This window comes from Mugil cephalus, chromosome 6 (assembly GCF_022458985.1).
Source record: "Mugil cephalus isolate CIBA_MC_2020 chromosome 6, CIBA_Mcephalus_1.1, whole genome shotgun sequence".
NCBI lineage: Eukaryota > Metazoa > Chordata > Actinopteri > Mugiliformes > Mugilidae > Mugil > Mugil cephalus.
This window is the reverse complement of record NC_061775.1, coordinates 26,778,649-26,801,694: the sequence shown is the minus strand read 5'-3', so window position 1 is coordinate 26,801,694 and position 23,046 is coordinate 26,778,649. Positions and strand designations below refer to the sequence as shown.

General features: G+C 40.6%; 1 protein-coding gene across 1 annotated transcript in view; it reads left to right on the top strand.

The window, feature by feature from the left end:
- LOC125008918 (pituitary adenylate cyclase-activating polypeptide type I receptor-like) overlaps positions 1-23,046 on the top strand; it is a 33,809-nt gene that overhangs the window by 5,949 nt on the left and 4,814 nt on the right. The window contains exons 2-8 of the mRNA XM_047586325.1: positions 1,281-1,389; positions 13,412-13,519; positions 19,835-19,935; positions 20,264-20,361; positions 20,450-20,582; positions 22,343-22,496; positions 22,573-22,633. Of these exons, the coding sequence (XP_047442281.1) occupies positions 1,281-1,389; positions 13,412-13,519; positions 19,835-19,935; positions 20,264-20,361; positions 20,450-20,582; positions 22,343-22,496; positions 22,573-22,633 (764 nt within the window). The remainder of the gene's footprint in view (positions 1-1,280; positions 1,390-13,411; positions 13,520-19,834; positions 19,936-20,263; positions 20,362-20,449; positions 20,583-22,342; positions 22,497-22,572; positions 22,634-23,046) is intronic.

The following is a 23,046-nucleotide window of genomic DNA, read 5'->3' as shown; positions in this document are numbered from 1 at the left end:
CGGAGGTGTTTCTGTTTCGATAGCAGTGAGCCTCTGCTCTCCTGTTAAAACCTGGACACTGCAGAGCCCCGAGTCAAAGGTCACGCTCACCTGCAGCGCCTCCATCTGTCCTACAGGCAGGTTTTCAACCCGATGACTCTCACAAGTCGAACCAAATGCATCCACCACCAGAGAAATCAATTCAACACAGCAGTTATCAGGATTGTTTCTCACTCCTCTGCAAAAGCAGATCAACTTTATGATCTGACTGAGAGAGATGCTGATAGAATCTACGTTTATAGCCATATATGTGGATTCATACATCATGTTGGATTACGATACGTGTGCAGGTTTCTGCCTCCTGCTCTTGTTCTTCAGATGCATGAAAGATGTCAGTAGACGTCAGGACTCAAAGCGAAGCCGTCAAACACCAACGTTCCTGCTGTGAGGACGCTGGTTATGGACAGAGGTTCATCTCCCAACATCCTCTGAGTCTCAGAGCTGGTTGTAGATGAACATGTGCACAAACGTTTTAAAAGACAATATGAACATAAAGGTTTTGGTTTCTTCAGCCTCGTGATTCGCAACTGTGGCCCCCTAGTGGTGTTAACTCTAATTACATCTGTTTCACAAGTGTAATTTATCGTATTTTATTGAGATCTCTCACGAGATTATTTTCTTATAATGCTCTTATTGTGAAACATCTGCAGGAAGGTGTTGTGGGAAACTCATTAACGTGTATGTTCAGGTTATCACTTGGAATTAAGCTAAGGTAGATCAAGAACATGCAGGGGGTCCAGGACCACTGTTTTAGACTGGTGTCTTTGGTGTCTGTCCCTTCAGAACTGGTTGTGTCTCTGACAAAGATCAAGTCTGAGCCCGTGGAGTTGAATTTGTTTCCAGCAGCTCTGATTGACTGGAGGACTCAGATGCAGTTGCATGCAGAGGTGTTTCTTTTCTCCGCATCGGTTCATAATGAAGCACAAATGATGACAGGCTGCGGTTTTCCTTCCTCTATCATCAACTCGGTGGACGGATCGTTCACTTGCTGCCTCATACATCCCAGAGAATGATTATTAAATAATAAATGTCTCTAATAGGATTAGTTATTCCAGTTTCCAGTGAATCTTTAATGTCCCCTAAACGTCACCATTTAAAACATTTATATTCATATAAATGTATTAATTTTTTTAATGATTATTTTTGGTTTGTAACATGAACTCTGTCTCAGCATCTCTTTTTTTTTTTCGTGTTTGTCTTGTGGAGCTGGACTGTGATGGAGTCTGTGCCTCTCTCTTCAGACGGAGGCCATCCACCCAGACTGTGCCCTGGTGGTTCAGCACATGAAGGCTCAGGAAGAATGCAACGCCATCCTCAGACAGGAGGAGAACAACCGCTCTGCTAAGACGGGTCAGTCCGGGTTTAATCATCTACTGAGAAAACTATGAAGGAGCTGAAGAAGTGTTTTTAATAGTTATTATTACTAAAATCAGGACTTTGCATGGTTAAGCAATAGATTTGGGTTAAAATTAATTTATATATCTTATATAATCGCGTTGAAGCCTGCAGGATGTTTCGTGTTACTTTAGATATATAGTAGGTCCAAGGCCCAGTAATGTTCCACATCTGTCCTAAAAATTTTCAGAGTGCTTCAAATACTTTTCTTATCTAAAGAAGCCAGATAGATGTTCAGAAATTCTCTGAACATAAACATGAAGCATGATAAATGGCGTCATTCATTTTTCAAAACTAATTTGTGATAGTGTTTATTTTGCAGATGCTATATATACCCACATTTCACTTATTCTACTACACAAAATAAACATTTTGAGCCCACAACCCTCCCCATGGAATCAGTTTTGGCCGTCCACTGCTGGGAAGAATTCGGTCACTCCTGGTCTACCCTAAACAATATGACAATAATTTAATGACTTAAATGTTCCAGATTTCCAAAGATTTGAGGTTCGCCTTTAATAGTTTTGTATGAAAAGTAGAATAAAGGAGTTAATGTGAGGGTTAGAGACAGAGATGGGGCTGGATTTGAGCGAACATCATATGTGACAACTGAATGCTCCGCTGGGAAACTTTTGGACCTGGTATTCATTCATTTATTCATTCATGTGGATGTTACTTAGACATGTAGCACCCCCCCACCCCATGCAGCCTGACACAGACACACACACAAAAAAAACAGGACGCTCTCAGAAGGTCCATGTCCGTTCTCCAATGAGTCACCTACACAATATGAGGAAGGTGGTCATAATGTTATGCCTGATCAGTGTATGTCTGAGTGACTGAGGACATGAAGGGATTAAAGAGGAGTGACAAATGTAATTAAAATGTACGTTAAGAAGAAACTGAGAGAAATCACAAATCTAAACCAACCACTAAATATTTCACCTGTGTCGTCTTCACCATCTCTTCAGTCCTGAGGACGAGTCACTTAAACTCGGCCGCCGAGTCAAGTCGTTGCCAGCAGGTGATTTATAAGCAGAGCAGCCGGAGCCGGAGCCTCAGCTGCTACAGGTCCATTTACTGACTTTTAGTTTTTCGTTTAATAAACCTCAACAGCTCCTCAGAAAATTAAATCTGCTAAGAGCCACTCCACCTCCCGCCCCTGATACATTAGCCTTAAAAAGCACCTTCCTCCACGACAGCACCTTCATTGTGAGCTGAGCGAAGTAAATTAAAGCCAGTCAGGATGAATCTGGCATCTGCTAAAGGTTTGATTGTAAAATATATATATATATATATTAGTACTTTTGTGATACTGTTAATCTCTTCTTTAAATAAATGTAGCCCTTATTGACTATGCAGTGAATTTAGATACCTCTCTCCTGAGGTAATTATAGGCTGAAGGACTCCTTTTTTTTCCATCATCAGAGAACTGTGAACGGCTACAACGCTGAATGTCAGGAGTTGAAGGAAAAGTCAGTGAGCCCCCACACTTCTTCTGTTCTGGAGGCTCCTCGTTAGAGGAAGAAACACCACGAGTGGCAGCTCCAATTCTAAGAGAATCATTCAACTGATTTCATTGAATATAATAATAATAATAATAATAAAAAGAGCCATTTCTACTGTATTTATATTCTGTCTTGAGGTGGAAATAGTCTCTGCATGATATAGCGCTCTGGACACATAATCACATACAACTGAAAGAGTTAAAGCACTACACACGACAACAGATGGTTAAAAGTTAACAATTTTTAGCATTTTTCCAGTGTCACTTTTTAACCTAATAAATGATGCAAACATGTTGCTTTTACACCAAGAAACAAGTAAGTTACAGATGATGCTGTTAATAAACTATGAAGGTGTGGATGGCAGTATGGAGCCAGGAGGAAAAAAAAGCTTTGAAGGAAGTGACCTGGAAGATTCAATGCCATCAGAATACGTGTGTGCTAGTCAGTGTGGCTCACGCTGTAGAAACTCCACCCACACACTAGTGGGCGCTGTGTCTTTGACAGTCGTTTCTACTTCCTGTTTCACAAAACAAGCTGAATAAACTGGACTCACATTAACATCCTTCGAGGTTGATCCGATCCCAAGTGTCCAGTTTAAAATACAGATGTGAACAAACCCAGAATTAATTTCAATCAAACTTTATTTATATTTTACTTTTCATACCAGCCCAAAGTGCTTCACATAAAAAAAAAACTTTTGACCGATCTGATCTTAGAAGACATGTGGAAGTCGGTTTGAAGCGTATTTGACCAGGTTCTTTTTGGTGGTGTGAACACCTTAAAGTCATCTGTCCACAGATAGGGATGGTTATCTTTAAGGTTTTATCTGATACTGGTACCAAACTGGTAGGTTTGAAGCAATGTTGGTTCTTAAGGAATGAAAACATAAAAACTTTGTCCAAAAACAGCTCCTTTTTTATTTTTTAAGGCATTTTGTTGGGTCTGTCAGGCATCAGAGACGCTACATTTCTGTTCTTTTAATAAAATGCTATGTGTGGTCAGATGATGAATCTAATTCCAGGTGTTACCTCCCTTGTTGCATCTTTAGAGGTGAAGTCCAGACAAACTTTTGACAAATGTTTGGTCTTAGACATTTTGAAGGTTCACTTCCATCCATGCAGGAGAAAAACTGACGTCACGTGAAGCGTCGACATAGTAATAGAGCGAAGGAGACGAAGCTAATTAAAACTTCAGTGGATCTAAAGACGTTTTTCTCTTGGTCACATCATTAATATCATCATCATATCATCAGACTAAAGTTATTCAATCCCTTTTTTTTGGAACAAAGCTTGAAAGTTTCGACCCCCCACGTGTCTGGAAGTCCTCCCCGTATCTACTGCTTTCTTTAATCAGGCCCTAATAGCTCATTTGCTTCCAGTTATTAAATTACAGCCTCTCACTTGGCAGAGCAGCCCAAACAATCAGTGGATCCAGTCAGATGAGGGGGATTAAAGAGGCTGATCGCTCAATCTGCTCCGGCCTTGTTTAATATCTGCAGCTTAGGTAGAAGGAGGAGAGCCGAATGAATTATGTGGGATTGTTCCTTTATCCTCCCCTTCAATGCCTCAGTGAAAGCGCGTTATTACTTCTGAAAAAAATGAAATCTTTGTTTTCAAAGTGTTTTGAGTTTTACGTTGGGGTCATTCCAGCCGCCTCCTGTCCGCTCTGAAAGGCTCGTCATTAAAGACTCGCCGGCGACGGTGGCCGGTGGGACTGCGACTGCAAAAAACGCCACAGCTGGTGTCGCTCAGAATTAATTGCACCATTTGCCACCGTTTTCTCCGTGATCATCCGAAGCAAAAAAGACGTGATGATTCGAACGCGCGGGTACGAGCTGCTGCTTCACGGCTGAATAAAAACCGACTGACGCATACAGAGCCGCCGCGCTGCAGCTTCATTTCCTCTGTCGGATTTCACAAAACGGGATTGACTGCAGGGAGAAGAGGGTCCCAGCTGGTCTACTGAGCTTTCCCCCAGTGGCTCAACAAGCCACAAAACCACAAAAACAAACCAGTCCATCAAAATGAAGCTCTGGTTGCACATTGAGTTCCACATGTCGACTTTATTGAGTTTGTTAACATTTAAAAACATTTTATAACAACGTATAAAATGTATCTGAAAACTTTTAACTTTTTCAATGAGAGCAACTTCTTAAATTCTCAGTAGTGACCGAGTTTCCCCAGTTTGCACAGCTAGCGTAGCTTATCAAAGTCACACAGCAGCAGCTGATACTGAGTTACGTTTACGCAAGGACAAGAACACAAGTTGGTCTGAAAACTGCTCCCTATGTCCCCACTGGGACACAGGACTTAAAATGATCCGACAACAGAACAGGACGTTTCTTCAAAGACAAAAGTTTTCTTTTGATTCGTGAGAAATCAGAAGGGAGCAGTTTACGTTTATTAGCAACAACGTTTATTGCTCTGCACTGTATTTTATCTATGGGAATGCATAGTTGTTATGAAACCGACAATTAAAGAACAAAAAGAACAATGCTTATTAATATAATTTAGGAACAAAACTCTGCATAACAGACAAAAGGAAAAGGAATTCATTGTCAGAAACAATCTACCTTGATTTAAAATATTAATTCGATTGCAGTTTTTCAAAAGCTTATATGAAAACATATAACTGAGTAAAACTAAAACTCATATCTTCACTTTAATGTCATTGTATTCATCTTTCTTGTGGTTTTATGAGTGTTTTTAGTTTTATGTGCCATGAAGCTATAGTGACAAAGTAATTTCCCTCGTGGATCATTAAAGTCTGTCTAAGTCTAAGTCTATAACAAATGAAATCAAGTCCTGTGACGCTGTTTACTCCTGTCAAAGGGTGGAACGAACAGATGTGTGTGACTGAGGCCTGAGCAGTCAGGAGACGTCGGGGTCAGAGGTCAGTGCGGCCGGTGAAACAGTGATTCGTACTGGACGGAGGGAAGGTGTCTAATTATCTTCACGCCTCCAGTCCCAGAGGAAACGCCGTCAAGAGCAGAAACACAGGAAGTCACACACAGGCAGAGAGGAAATTAGGGAGTAACTGTGGGAGTAATGTGAGAGAGGAGGTTAACAGCCTGGTGGAGCGATGTGAACGTGGACGCTCCTCCACCGTTGGCATTTCCACAGATCATTACCCACCGTCACTGTCCTGCCCTCTGCAGATCTCCGCGGTCATCCGGCCGTCGTTATCGGGAGTAATTACACAGACTTAATACCAGGGACGCGCAGTCACAAACACATCATAAAATGAAACTCAGTGAGTGTTGTCTCTTTGTTAACGTTGGTGTATTTTTGTTTCGGTTGTTGCAGTTGCAGTTTTGTGGAGTTCAAAACATTTAATGAGTTAAATATAAATTAATTGCATAAATGAATATTCAAAAGTCATTTAAACACCCTTCAAAAAATCATCTTGCATTTTGTAATACTTCCAAAAAACAGAGCTGAAACAAAGGCCTGATTATCATTATTATTATTATTGTTATTTTCATTATTACGAGTGTCCGCTTCACTTAACAACGAGACGCTCTGTAATTAGAGTGTGTTGTTCTGAACTAGCTTTGTTTTTTTTAAATTATACTATGAATGAAAATCTTTGCAGACCTAGTATAAGAAAAAATAATATATTTATTCACAATTAAATACATGATAATTATTTAAAGACTGAAAAAAATATACAGCAGCCATAGTTGGTTTAGTTTATAGGCTTGAAGGTGCAACATGAGTTGATCAGTGCAGTGAAGCTTTGGGTCAAATAAAATATTTAACAGGAGAAATGAGACGTAAAAGTATGCAGATCAGCCATATCATTATGACCCCAGGGCCTAGTAATGTGAAGGTCCCTCCTTTGCCATAATAAACCATCGAGGCTGTGGTATCTGCTGGTGCACATGGTCTGCAACAATGTGAGTGGTACGTGTCAACGTAAACTGGAGAATCAGGAGGATCATGCTAGCAGCGGCTAATGTAGCCTGGAGAAAAACAGGCTCAACAGATCTAGAAAGCTGTCACCTCTAGATGCTTTTCAATGCTTTTCAGTCCCAACCAGCGCAGACTGAAGGGAGGCCATGCAGAGCTGCTCTCCCCAGTACCAGTGGAGAATGAATGAGTAAAACACAAGGAACGGTTAATAACGTTTAGCATCGCTGCTAGCGACCTGCTCGAGAATTTGCTCTGTAAATATGGATCAAGCTTTATCACCAGTCCAGTGTGAATATCTGCTGCAGGGGGAGATAGTGGAGTTTGGGTTTGTGGAGCTGGAGGGAGATTAGACGAGACTCAGTCTAAACACAACGTAGCACGAAACTCAGTTTCTACTTTCTGTCGGTCACAACATGCAAGAGACGCCCTGAACTTCTGCTCAGGAACTGACTCCGTTTGACACGTCCACCTGTGCTTTTCTTTTTTGGGGGTTTTTAAACAGTCATCGGACAGATTAATAGAGAGAGACAGGAAGTTGTGGGTGAAAGAGACGGGAGGACATGCAGGAAATGGTTCAGTCTGGGCTAGAAAAAGAACCACAGCGTTGAGGTCTGTGGTCTCAGTTCTTGAACACGTTCCAGTTCTTTTTTGGAATATCCACCTTTTTCCTGAATTCTGAATGTTACCCATGATTCATAGCAGAGGACGGTTTTGCTCTTGCGGTAGCGCTATGTTTCCATCACGGTAAACGTTGGCTTTTAGCTGTGGATATCACAGAAATGGGTAAAATCAGAGGTGGATGTTTTAAAAAGTCTTGGGGATAGTTTTATGACAACACCTCATGCGTGATTTCTCACAGACCGGTCAGATGACCTAAAGCTATGGCCGGACGTTATATTACACTGACACTGTTAACTACGGTGCAATATTTCCCTCTGAGATGTAATGGACCAGAAGTAGAAAGTATTAAAAAAAAATGCAAATAGTAAATGTCGTAAAACTATCATTTATGATATTAATGTCCATCATTTGGGTCATTTTTGCACTTAAATTTATCTGAGTTTAAGACTTGTAATGAATCATTTTAAGGTGAATTCTCCAGATTTGGGTGCAGTTCTGGTACATGCACTTTCTTCGGAGGATATTTTAGTTTTAAAGCTGCAAATCACGCTAGCGTTCGTTCGTCATTCCTCGGTAATGGAGTGCAGGGCGTTAAGGCGCAGGACATGGAGATGCTAAAACCAAAAACAGTGTCTGATAAACTTTTCAGTTTCTTTGAGTAGTTGTGGCAACGAACAACGGCACAAGTTGAACCTGAGCTCATTTAAAATAAAAAATAAATGGCACTATGCTCAGCTATCCCTATAAATCAAAGTAGATGACAACTGCACTTCAGACAATGATGTACGTCCCGTATTTCTGATGGATCCTCGTAGCCCTGCTGCAGCTAAATAGTGTTCAGGAATTATGCTGATCCCAAAAAGAACTGCATTTCCGATTATTTTTGGTTCAACTCTCAAAATAAGAAATTAAATCAAAAAAAAAAAAACTCTCAAATATCTGACAGAAGACCTTTATGATTAATGAGTAATGTAATGAATGATGGTTTTCCTCTTCTTGCTATAATACAGATTACTACAGTAGTTAAACAGCTGTTTGCTGAATGCCAACACTACTACAGCTGAACGTCTCATGAAGTTTTCTTCTCTCAGAGTGAACGCTCTCCTCATCAAAATGGCAAATACACAAAAGTCTCCAGGGCAGCAGTTAATGGTTAATCCTGGCTGTTTCGTTTCCCTGCAGCAAAATCACAAGCTGTGCAGCATGTTTGTAACAACGATGTTTGTAATTTGATGTCAAAAAGGACTGCATTTTGAATATTGGTACATCCCTCAAAATGTGGGATTAAATCCAAAAAACAAAAGAAATTATGTTGATACCAAAAAGGATTGTATGTAATCCCAAAATGTGGGATTAAATCCACAAAATCTTAATATCTAAAAAGAAAACACTTGAATGTTGAATGAGTAATGTACTGATGGGCGGTTGACGCACGTTTTGCCAGATTGTGAATTACTGTTGTAGTTAAATAGAGATATTTAGGAAACACCAACACTACCACAACTGAAGGTCTCCCTTTTTATGCTTTGACTTAAAAGCAGTGCAGTTAATCCTGGATCCTTTCCTGCAGAAGAATCAGACTGTGCAGCATATTTGTAGAAAATGCGTTTGTTTTTGACGTTAAAAAGGATTGCATATCTGCAAAAAAATAAAAAAAAAATAAGGGATTAAATCCACAAAATCTTCATCACAAAATTGAACAGTGACGTAACGTTGTTGTTGCAGCATGTTCGTAGAAGTTCTGACGATGCCGAAAAGGATTTCATATCCCATCATTTTACGAATATTTGGTGCAGCCCTCGAAATGTGGGATTAAATCCACAAAATCTGAATCACAATATCTAAAAGAATTGGGAGAAGACCTTCATGTTTAATGAGAAACGTAATGACGTTCCTCTTTTTGCTGCACATCAACACACCTCTCAATACAACTCCAATGAAGAAATTCCACCTGTTAACTGGATTTTATAAAGAATAATGACTTTCCTCATTAAAATAACAACTATACTACCTTTATATTTCATCTTAAAAACGGTTTCCTTGTTTGGTTTAATTCTTTTCAGCACAATCTCACCTGTGTCATTTTACAATTAATTTTTTTTATTTTAATGAACTGTATTAACACATTGGACCTTAAACCAAACTAAAACCATAAAATCCGAATAGGAAAAAGTTTGATTTTTCACTGTGAAAACCACAAACATGTTTAACCAAACATTTTGATAAAACTTGCAAATCTAAAGTGTAAATTTCAAAAGCTTACGTACAAATTTAGCAAACAACAAATGTATTTATAACTATTTCCATTAAAATGCAGAAAATGCATCAAGCATTTTTACAATTTACAAAAATATCAGGTGTGACAATCAGTAATAACATCTAAATGTCACAAATCTCTGGCTTCTTTCTCTTCGGCTGCAGTCGCTCCATAGACTGAATATAGCGTCACTGACACGACTTTTCCCTCTTCTTTAGCTGATTAGCGTCATTATCTCCACTTTCTCACGTTTTGCTTTTCACCGTTTCTTCGTGCTCCAGACGGCAATATTTTGATCTGTTACTAAAATTTAGAAGCTAATGCTTCAGATTCAGTGACGCTTCGTCTTGCTGCTACGTCATCTTGAACTGGTCATGTGATTTGGACCTTTTGTTTCCCTCGCCGCCTTAGGGCCTGTTCTGTTAAAATGTGCCGAGGTGCAACGTCGATGTGTGCGTTAGCATAATGATGCTCGTTACGTAACAGCGGACTGTGGCTTTTGGTGAAGGAATTCACTGAAAGTCATGCAAACAAAGGGCTTTGTGTTCAGCGTAATTACCGTCAGCAGGACGGAGAGAGTCTCCATTAATACCTGATGGGAGGCGCCGGGTCGTTCATCCATTGTATCGACCGACCGTGGCGTCACCAGCTCGGCTTTAATTAGCGCCTAATCAAGGAACTCCATCACCACCTGTGGAGCCCCTGTCACATTCAGACCATTAATACCACCAGTGTGATGTGGCTTTTCATTACCGCAGGGTCAATAGGGCGTTTACAGTGACAACCTAATAATGTGCCATCTCCAATCGATGCTGCAGACCAACTATGCAAATGTCACCTGCAGCTCGTGCAAACAGCAGCCGATGAAGCTAAGCTAATTTAAAGGAGAGCTCAAAGTCACATTTATCCGGCGAGCGTTTGCCTCGTTGCAGCTTTGGCAGGAGAACCTCCAGCAGCAGCCAAAAGCTGTGTTTTATTATGAATGAGCGGTGGTGGGTCGGCACGCTGCCGTTTTAATTGACACGGGGCAGAGGAGCTTTGATGTACGAGGCGTTGGTGGTGGCGGACGGAGACGGGCGCCTCATTACTGCTCTCACACACATTAATGCATCAACACACACACACACACACACACACTCTCTCCTCCTTAGCATTGGAGGCAGCGGGGAAGAGCTCGTCAGCCGTGTGAGGGGAACAGCGTGGGCGGGGAGGAGGGCTGAGGACGTCACCGAATCAAACGCCCCTCCGCTCTCTCAGTTCGGGGGAAACCCCTTTATGAAAGATAAAATAAATCAGAGGACTGATTCTCTGCACTTGACTAAATGTTCAAGGTCTAACCGGCTTTGAATTTTAAAGAAGAAAGAGGAGAATGAATGTTTAGATGATCAGAAGCAAAAATCTTTTTTTTTACAAAATAGGGGAAGGTTTCTGGAAGTCCTTGTGAACTTATTCCAGATGCAGATACTTTAGTTTTAAGGAGTGTTTTGGTTGATTGTGTTTTCTTTTTTCTTAGCGGTTTAACCCTCTGGAGTCAACGCTGGTGCGTTCAAATCACATCATGACCAATTTAAGACGATGTAGCAGCAAGACGCTGCATCACTGAATCAACTAGAAAGAGCTGACTTCAAACTATAGACCAGCTTTTAAATTGTGTTGATAAACCATGTAAAACTAGACTTATTATAATATTATACTTGTCTTGTTTCTGGTGCACGGAGAAACGGTGATAAGGAAAACGCTAATAAGCGAAGTGGAAATCAGGAAGTGATCTGTCAAACGTTGGTAAGGGTAGTTTTGAAAGGCTTTGATAAACTTTTGAAATTTACACTTCAGATTTACATTCTAAGTTATAAAAATGGTTCGTTAAACACGTTTGTGGTTTTCACAGAGAAAAATCGAACTTTTTCCTACTCGGTTTTAATGGTTTTAGTCTGGTTTTAGGTCCAATGTGTTAATGCAGTTTGTTTTAAATAAAAAAATAGTTGAATATAACACAAGTGATGTTGTGCTGAAAAGAATGACGAAATATAAAGGTAAAACCGAAGTACTCAAAAACGGCCAATTATACTCTAGACTCCAGAGCGTTAAAGTACAAATTTTGGTTTTACCTCTGCATGCTATTGGATAGTCCAACAAACAGAATCTGCAGCAGAATCAGTTCCCAATAGTGAGTAGATCTAGCTTCCAGGTCAGGACAGACTGAAACTAGAGTCAGCTTCTGGCTGAGAGACAAGTTCTGATGCAACAGGAGATTTTAAGAAAAAAAAGGATTTTAGGATGATTTAAGGTGGCTGGATTACGATGCCACAAGACTCAGACTGCAAGAAAGCAAAAAATCCTTGTTTCAAAGAAATACATCTAATATTTTGTGCAGAGACAAGAACTTTGTGCTTATTTTAAGAATTTTTGTCAGGTAAAAACAGGTTAACCCACTGGCCGATTTTACTTTCTTAATACAAGATGATTTGACTGAATATAAGAATATTTTGCTTCTTTCTAGTGACACTGTTTTTGCAGTGCAGTCAAGTTGTCTGTCAAGGTTCTCAGTCATGTTGATGTTAAAGCCAGGCCTGAACAGGACCTTTACATCTATATCCAAGTATAATAAAGCCATAGAGCTAAGGGACAAACACCAGTAGCCCTGCTAGGAGACACTCAAACACCGGGTTATTCCACCAGTACGACACATCATCATCTGCGTAAAAGCATCTTGCAAAAAAAACTACTCAATCATCATATAGCGGATTCACTTCCAGTCACTCATTAAACAGTTATTGTACGAATTGACTGAGCTCTAAAAGGTCTGCGAGTGCTTTCGAGCGCTCCTCAACAGCGAAAACAGACTCTGCACATTTGCTTCAAATTAATAACGTTTATCGACTTTCTGCAGACGGCTGTGTAGCGCGCTGACTTAGAGCGCTGGTCAGCTTTTGTTCCATCTGCATGATACAGAAACCAGGCGTGCAGATTTACTGGACGAGCATCTCATTCGCATCCGCGCTTTTTAAATGTTTGCTCACATTCGTGTTCTCTTTGTTCTGTTTTGTCTCCGATGTGGGAACCTGTGTGTTGATTATATCTGCCTGGACTGCACTTTGGACCGCGCTCTTTCATCACCAGGACTGTACACAACAACATTTTAATGTCTTCTTTTTATCTCTCTTATTAAATGATCTGTTAATGGTCTCCCAGTAATGTGGCTGTGGTGGCTGGAAGGGGTCGTGGTAAATCTGCACCCTGCACCTGGTTTATAAAGATGCATTATGTTAGATATCTGCATATTCATCAAAAGCTATTCTGTGATATCCAGTTAATTATTGTGAGGGTTCTGGGACTCGTTGTGCCCACCAGGGTCATCATACAGTCACTATATTATAACCACCTTTCTAATACTGTGTAGGGGGGCTCAGACACTTGATCAACACCTTGTGCTGTTCTGACACTCAAGGAGTGTTTTTGTTATGGGGTGGAGGTGGGGCCTGATCTGGTCTAGGTGGGTGCTACATGTCTCATTAACATCCAGACCAGTCAGTGGTCATAATGTTGTGGCTGAGAGTCAGACTTCAACCAAAATTTAGTTTGAATCATGTAAAAGCTGCAGAAAGGTTGAGCTTTTTGATGAATCTCTAGAGTTCCTTTAATATCATGCCTTGAATGTTCCCGTCTTCCCGTCTCAGGTTGTCCAACATCTTGGGACGGAATTCGTTGCTGGTATCGTGCTGAGGTTGGACAGGTGGTCAGCGTCTCCTGCACCAACGTCTCCAAGCTCTTTGCGAACAACGAAGGTAAATCACTCCATGCATCGCACCTCACTGAGACATGAGAGGAGCTAACTCAAGCTAAACCGAACTGATCTTTGTCTTCATTTATTTAACAAGCTGTGATTTTCTGACATTCTGTGGACGCTGTATTTGACAGGTGAACGTATTTGTCAGTTATTCCATCCCTACTGTAAATACTTTATCTCATGTTCACTTTTTGTTTCGAGGGCAAACACACCAGCGCTGCCAGAGGTCTAGCAGCTAGTTATCAGTAATCCTGCCAACAGTCAAGCAGATCTTCTTTTTATCCTCCTACCATCTCTTCCACCTCCGTGTTTCCATCCCTCCTGGAAACTTCCCACCTGATGTTTTTACCCAACGTGGAGCCGACGTGTTCAGAGAGAATGGATTTATTCCAAATCAGCACATCGGTAGTTTACTCCTCGTTAGGAGATCATTGTGGTGGTTGAGGTGACCAGAGATGGGATCAAGTCGCTCATGTGCACGTCTCAAATAAGTAATTTGTATTTGGGGCAAGTCCAACTCCAGTCACATTATTGTAATCTCACCTGCAGAATCCGGTCTCAGTAAAGAGACAATATAAGATATTAGTAACTGTTAATATTGTTAGTCAATTTATCCAACCTGTTTGACATTTTAATTACTGATATATTCAGTAAAATACCTGAAATCAAACAACACAAATAGATTTTATAACTCTTTATTATTATTTCTAGACCAAAAAAACAACTCCTTCAATCATTGGTTGAATGTGCTTCTAGAGGACGAGTCTGGAGGAACTGAATAGGACAAAAAACAAACAAACAAACAGGAAAAAAAGCAACTTAAATGTGTTTTTATCTGTTAACTTGCTCCTTATTAAACTACATCTACTTACTTATTTACCAGATGACTGAATGAGGCATTTTATCCTGATTATTGAAGGAATACGAATGTAAACTTGGCATGTTTCCAACTCAACAACTTTTACTAACGATGTCACTTTTCAGCCTTATTATTTTTAGATTCCTGTCCTGTCGCTACAGTTGCAGTGAGATTTTTTTTTTTCCCTTACGTCTATTTTAATGAATCACCTTGTGGTGCAGTGGTGTTGTGCACCGTCAGAGGTTCTAGGTGTGATTCTGCCGGTCGGGGGCTGTGGCCTTTCTGTCGGGAGTTTTTGCAGATTCATCCTCTGAATTTTTTATTTGGGGTTTTTATTTACGCTCACAGCAGCGCTGCTCGAGCAGAGAAGTGACCTCCAGAGACCCGAGCTTTAGTTTGCTATGCATTTTTAATTTCTCCCAGGTATCTGGGATTATTTGGGACCTAAAAAGCATAAAAACTAAACATATTAGAACAGGAAGTTGTTTTTGAAATAAAAAATATATCCTTATATGTGGAAATGGGGATTATTTCACTGTATAAGTCACCAATGTTTAACAAATTAAAAAAGTATGAAGTATTAAAAGTAAAGTATTAAAATATTTATTATTTTATCGTTCTTTTTACTTTATTTACTGATTATTATCGTTATGTTAGTTTCTCACTTATACATCATTTTGGAAATTTAATGCAGTTTTTATTATTATTTAACAGTTGTTTCTGTCTCGTGACTAAATGGTACAATGCTGCGAATACTGCATTTTGTTTATTATAAAAAAACAATAAAAAATACTTTGAACAAAAAAAGAATTGCAAGCAATTAAATCCCAGCGTCCTCAAACAAGTATTTGCTAATTAGCGACAGACAGGAATTGTTAAATTTGCGCCTCATATCAAACTATAAGTTAATAATCATAAGTAAACAAGTTTCAGCCTTGACCCTTTGCTACCACTAGATGGCAGACTAAAGCGTCCACTTATGAGGACAACAGGTCTAAATGATACAGAATAAGAAGCGGCAACAAATCTAAAACTTAACGTCCACATATGAGGACGCAGGGTCTCAGGAGGTTAACAGAACAATGAACCTGGGCTCATCTTTCAGTTTACAGCTCTCATCTAATGCTCTTTCTTTGAGTGATTTGTGGAGGGAGTAAGCTGCAGAGAACGATGCTGTGCTGACTGCACCCATCCTCCTCCTCCTCCTCCTCCTCCTCCTCCTCCTCCTCCTCCTCCTGTCTCCTCCAGCTGGCTGGTCTAAAGAAAACAAACTACTCCCACAATCTCTCATGTAGCATCGAATGGCTGACAGACAGATACAGACACAGTTAATATGATGAAAGAAAAAAATAAAAATATATTTCTGGTCGTTTGAGACGAACGTGACAGGAAAATCTGCACGTTGTCACAAACAGACTCGGTACTAAAAACACCTGGAGTAGAGACGCTGTGTTCACTGGAAAACACAGGAACCTTCACCGAAAGAAGAGACACTGTTAAAACATTGTTCCAGCGCAAACGTGGAAGTGAAGTCAGTGTAAGATCAAGGAGAGGATGAACTCTCTAAAAGGGACTTGGAGGGACGACTGCCTTCGAGGAATCATGAGAGTTTTTATCGTTCCCACATTTCAGGTCACAGTAGGATGATGCTTGATTTGTCCATAAGTTCAGACATTTACAGAAATTACTCGAATACTTGAATTTACCCACAGTTTTGCTCATGATGGTTATTTGTCATCCTCTGCCTCAGCAGTCGTAAAACTGAGCATTTAGCATTTTACCGTTTAGCCCAAAGCACCGTTGTATCATTTGCATCAATGAATCAGAAAACAGAGATCACAGGCGAACTGACTCATTTCCATTTTGTTTTTTAAAGGGGTTCAGTTCAACTCATTTGCAAGTCTTTAATAAATGAAGGTCTTGAGCACAACTGCTGAGTGGGATGTGCTCGCAGCTGGAAGATAAATATGCAGTCACATGATGTAGGTGCTGTAGGTGTAGGTGACACTGTCCAGTCACTGAGATCTACACTCAATGCAGACAAAACGTATTTAACCTGATCAGAGATTCAAAGTTAATTAATTTGACATCAGAATCAGTTTTATGGACTAAGTATGCGTGCACACACGAGGAGTTTGACCCCGGTCTCTGTGCTCATTGGTACAAAACCCAAACACTTAAATAAAAGCATAAAAAAATAGAAAACTGTGCAACATAAATTTGAAACATAAAGGTCAGGAGCAGATATATACAATGGACTTGACAATGGAGTTTATACAATTAACGTAGAGTTATTGTTTGTGAGAATAATATATTTACATGCCCCAAAACATCAACTACTGCTGAAAGAAAAAGTGGTTCTGTTGCTTCAAAGTGTCAGATCTGATGAAAACACAACTCAATAACCATAGTTTATTGACAAAGATGAACCAAGATCTCCAGCTTGGTTCATCTTCACCAGGTTTCTGATCCTCCTGGAAACTCCTCACCTGATTTATTCATGGTCATGATCATGAGGAATATTAGTCTCTGCTCCAACTCACCAGCTTTTACTGACAGTGTGATGCTTTAGTTTAACAGTGTTGTGAACTGTCAGGGGTCTTTGTGTTCACCCTCTGCTGCTACATGCTTGTCTACCTAGTGATGGACCCGTCCATGGGGATCGTCCTCGGGGGTGTAGGGTGCATTTCCATCATGTCAGTTACTGTTCTGTAATTGTTTTCAGCGGTAGTACATTATGTGGGATGCTCTGTGCGCTTGTCCGATTTCCAACAGACGAGAAGAAGAAGAAGAAGCAGGAGAAAAAATCGAGCAGCTTGTTAGTGAACGAACAGTTTGCGTGGAGGGATCAGGAGGTGGAGGTTTCTGTTGATAACCACATAACTCCCGTGTTTGCGGGTTCCTGGACCTCACTGCGTTTCCTCCTCCACAGACGACCCGTCGGAGTCCAGCTCTGCAGCTGTTCCATGCAGAGAAAACAATGAACTGAAGAATCAAAGAGTTAACCGTGAGAGCCGAGAGCGAGAGGAAGGAGTTGGCGCTGCTTGTTAAGCGCGGCGGTATGAGCCTCAGCGTCCCCCCACCCCTCCAGAGCCCCGGCCTTCAACCTCCGGGGCCCGCAGGCTCCACTCGCCACGTTATGAGCAGGACAACGCAGCTGGATGCGGCCGCATCCACCCACGACTCAAACCCCCACACTCCACACTCAGCTCTGCGCCGAGGAGCCGGACGGGCATTTTTTTTTTTTTTTTTTGAATCATGAAACCGAAAGCTGTTATTTCGCTGTAAACTTTCGCTTCCTCCTTCTCATAAACTCACACTCAGCACCTGGTGACCTCGGTGTGCGTCACGGCTGCCGTGGAGCTCGGTGATTGTCCATCACTTTGACTCCGGGCCATGGTGGGAGAGCACTTTAAATTCAGCTCGTTTAAATTCAGACTTTATCTGACCGGGTTGAATTAACAGTTTACCTAGAGCCTTTTGGAACGTGAAGGGAGATTCATCGTATTAAAAGGTTTTATGTGATGTTTTATTTTTATTTTACCTTTTGTTAATATTAGAAAACGTTGAATTTGCAACAGCATAAATAGGGGCAGAAAAATAACAGGAATAAAGAGTGGGCTGTGATGAGCAACTGATGGTGTGAGGAAATAGTGAGTGAAATTACACACCAGTGTGTGTGTGTGTGAGTGGATTACGATTCCAGTTTGTTTGTGGTGGCAGCAGTAAAAGCTCCGTGCGTTCGTCGTGATCCGTTCCCTCTGCAGGACACGCGTCTCCAGACACTCACCTCATTAACGGGCAGATGGAGTTTTAGGACGGTGCATTGAATCCTGATGAAGAGCGGCGTTTTATTTCATTTCTGAGAAACATCTGTGCTGATGTGTCTACACGTGTTTATACGAATTCTTCTCCATTAGAGTCCCACTAAAACTAATAGACACCATCATGGCATGTTAATACCAGTGAATCCTGAGAGAATATTAATCAGGCGACACATTAACGTTGTTAAGTGTGAACGTACTGAGTGGTTTGGATTGAATATGCACTCTTCTGAGTTTTGTGAAGGTGCCCCGTGGGGTTTAGGTCGTGTCTCTGTGCGTGTGAGTCATGCTCTTTCTCACCAAAGAGGGGAAAGTGTTTATTTGCAAATGGCAAAATCTGCTCAAGTCTTAAAGTTTAATGAAGAATAATGCAGCTCGACACTCAACAAGTAGAATAATATGACAGAATTGATGTTCTGTATGTGCCACACACGCTTGGTCTTGGTTTCAATATGACAGAGGAAGTTACATGGTCGCATAACTAGCACCTCTTTGCAAATAACACTCAATACGTTTATCAGCACGTAAAACTAAGAATTATTGCCTTAATCCGACTTTAACTGGACAAATTAAGTGCATGTAAATGCATTATTCCGACTGATATCTCCTTACCCGAGTAAGAAACCCAGATAATGTGATTAGAAAGTGATTTTCTCCAGCATGTATACGCCTTAATCGGAGTTTGCGTTGGCTAGCGCGTACGTTACGTACGAGATTAAAAAAGCTGAACTATTATCCATCTGGTTGTTGTTTGAAATGCTGCTCTGCCACATGAACAGCTCTAGTGGTAATAGATCATCCGGAAAAGGGGATCGCATTAACCCGCTGAAAAGACACATATTGGCGATATGTGTCTTTTCAGCGGGTTAATGCCACAACGCCTAGTGTGGAGGCGGAGGACATATGTTCTCTGTAAGGTGCATGTGAGGTGGGACAAGGACCCCATTCAGAGAGTTGAATTTGGAGCATCGCTCAGTAAAACTGTGCATGCACCGTAAGGACCAATACCATACAGAAAAGCTAAACTTTAAATAATCAGCGTCAAACTTCCTCCGTTTTGTGTTTGCTCCTCAAATGCACTGTAGGTATCTAATCACATTTTGTTCAGGTTTAAGTTTTCTCTCCCCTGAAGTCCTCTTGAACCGCTGGAATAGATATTATTTCCCTTACTGTCATTTCAGAACACAGGTTGTGCAGCACAACAGAACTTTGTTCTCAGCTCTGGAAGATACTCAGTAGAAACTGTATTTAAAAAAGGGGAGAACAAACAAATATGAGCATGGAATATACAGTTATATGTACACTATTGTGCAAACTGTCACCCAGTATAGATCTAGGTTGTTTACATAGCACGGTTATAATTTAGACGGTGAGTGCTGTCGTTGTTGTGTCTTTCATTATGTTCATGTTGAACCCTGCCTCTCGCTCCATTCCCACTTGCAATTCCTCTAGGATTCGGCTGATGACACATAATGGATGGATTTGTTTTCAAGTGTGCAGCTATTATTGGCTTCTTTTATTTAGCAATTGAAAAGAAAAATGCACAAAAAAAAGAACTGAATATTCCTTGGACATAATCTCGACTCCTTGTTTTTCCACAGAGTCACTAAAAGCTTGATGTGTCTTCCAGGTTACATCTATAGGAACTGCACTGAAGACGGCTGGTCTGACCTCTACCCGTCCTACGAGGAAGCCTGCGAGTTTGCAGAGGATGAAGTGACAGAGCCAGAGGTTTTTATCAGTTAATCACTAATAAATGTTGTCACTAAAGGCTTCAACCAATAATAGTCGTTAGTAACTGACTGACTGGTCTCAAGGTGATGGTGTATCTGAGGAGTCAGTGCCACAGAATCTGGGACTTTACTTTTGCTTAAAATTGTCAGATGTGAAAAGAATAATTTAGTTTTACTATTTGCACAACAAATCATCCCAGTAATTGGTCACAGAACAACTCCTACATATTATATTATAACATCTGTAACGATTGGATTAGACAGCTGACGGTTATGAGTAGGATGATGTACTTTGGTTTATTTAGTTTCTCTTTTTCCTTTTTCAGACGACATATTTCTCTAACGTCAAACAGGTCTACACCGCTGGCTACGCTACCTCCCTCATCTCTCTCATCTCGGCCATTTTCGTCTTCACCGTCTTCAGGTGACTTGGAAAATTTCCCATTAAAACCAACCGAGTGGCAAGAGAATACAAATTAGCCTGTGAATGAATATTTTTCCGAACTCTGCAGGAAGTTTCACTGCACCAGGAACTACATCCACATCAACCTGTTCTTCTCCTTCATCCTGAGAGCGAGCGCCGTCTTCATCAAAGACGGAGTCCTTTTCTCCGATGAAAACCTGGACCACTGCTTCATGTCTACGGTGAGTGTGCAACACTTGAGCTGCATCGGCAGGAGGAATATTTCCCAGGGAAATACTCCACATATTTATTACATATTTCACAAAAATATAGTGTTCTGCATTCCTGGATGTGAGCAGATATAAGACCTCCAGGTGTTAGCTGCAGGATTCTGTCTTGAAAAATCCACTCATGTCTTTCTTTAAACTGGAGCCAACGGCTCTTGAGTTTGAGCATCAGTGAGGATTACTTGGATCTAGTTTTCCTGACATGAACTCCAAGGAGCTCATCCTCGAAGAGAGAGAAGGAGGGATTGAAAGGCTGTGAGCCAGAGAGAGCACTGATGATGAGGAGTGTCTCACCTCCAGTATTTTCATCAATTAGGCTTCATGGAGTGAAGGTAAGTGTCCCTCCCATGAAGAGGGACGAGAGTCAGCGCTTCACCGTGACTCATTCAGAGTGGAGATAAAGGCTGTGAGTCAACAAGGAGATGAGAGGACAAATGGATGAGGAGGTGGCTCCAGAGAAGGGTTAAAAGTGAAAAAATGAGTAAAGCCAAGAAATCAGGTAAAAAGACTTGAAGTGACGTTGGTGGAGACAGAGTCTTAAAGAATAAAGTATCTTTATCTTCAGATTTCCAGTTGGTTAGTTGCATTTCTTCATTGCAGTACTGACAAACAGAATAAAATAGTCTTTGTAGTACTAAATATTTATACATTTCTAACTCCAAAAGCTTAAACTTACAGTCTGTATTATCCATAGTTTGCACATGTTATTATCAGTGGCAATTTTAGCTTGAAAATTCTGGTGGGGCCATGCAGGAAAATATTATGATGTAATCTAGAAATATAATCAATACCCTCACACACCATCACACAATCAATGCTAATCTGACCACATATATCATCATATCAATAGCACCATATCAGATACTCAAGTTCCAAACTGTAATGTGACAAAAATAAAAACACAATGCACGACTCATGCTGTGAACGGCGCACACCAAATACACAGCAATCAACATACAAAGTCACCACACACAATAAACCACAGCCAAGCGGCCATTTCAGCACCACAGACAGTTCCACATGTTTATCGGCAGTTATGCATTAACCAAATTCTATTATAATTCAAACACATGTAAACTACATTATCAGTTCTATTTAGAATCTGGTTTTGACTTTTCCCTCTTGAGAAACAATTAAATCCTCTGGTCGATGTCCTCCAAAACCTGGTAAACTCCTAAATCGCACACTAGCCAGGTTGTCAACTCGATACGTGAATTAGCTACCAGTATATGATACTGAGTTACCAAGCTAGAGACCTGTGCAGTCCCCACATCATGGCATCATATAATGTATCATGTGCACATTTAACATTGACAGCCTTCTCACTGTAATGTGAATCAGCTGATACTCATAGCTGTCATCGTTTTAGGCAACAGAATACAAAAAACCACAGCCTTATTTATTTATGCTGAAGATACTGAATAGTTGGGATGTAAAAGACATATAGAATACCCAAGTTTTGGTCATGGTTCAAAATATATACTTATATGCTGCAACAATATAAGAAAAAAGAAAAATATGAGCAATCTGTTTACTTTAAAATAAGTCAAATGAAAATAATAGGAGGACTAAGGCTATGCCAGAAGGTTTGATGGGCACAGCAACAGTAACTAAGGAGGACTGGACCTTGATGATTATTTTAATAAAAGCACACACCAGGAGCTTTATGTTGGCTAGAAAGGCATTTCTTTATTGTTTTTCTTTCTGTCCCACAGGCGTCCTGTAAATCGGCTGTGGCCTTCTTCCAGTTCAGCATCCTGGCCAACTACTTCTGGCTGCTGGTGGAGGGCATGTACCTGCAGACGCTGCTCGCCCTCACCTTCGTCTTCCAGAAGAAATACTTCTGGTGGTACATACTCATCGGCTGGGGTGAGTTTCTGCGTCTCCATCTGTTTAAAGTCCTCTTTGACTCTTTACTAACGTGACTTGTGTTTGTGCCTCCCAGGTCTCCCAACAACAATCATTACAGCCTGGATCCTAACGCGAAACTTCTACGATAACAGGGGGTGAGCTACTGCTGCTGCTGCTGCTGCTGCTGCTGCTGCTGCTAAATGAAAAAGACAAACAAACAGACAAAGACTTTGTCTTTTTGGCAACAGATTTGCACCAGGATGCATGATTTGCTTCCATTTATAGGTGATAAAAATAGTTCTTGATCCAAAGAATGTCCGATAAAGCTCTAGTGACTTAGTGATGTTAAGCTTAAAGGGAAAACAATTTCATTTGACTCCATAGTTTTCTGTATCATGACAGCATGGACCCATATTTAGGGACAAACTGCTAAATGGAATAAAATGTTAGTGCTGCTTTTCTTGCATTAACTTTAATGAGGAGATTAGTAAAAGTCGAATTTTCGTATAATAAAAACAAAACTATTGGTTTGCTGATTAACTTAGGTGGGAACCGGTGAAAAATATAA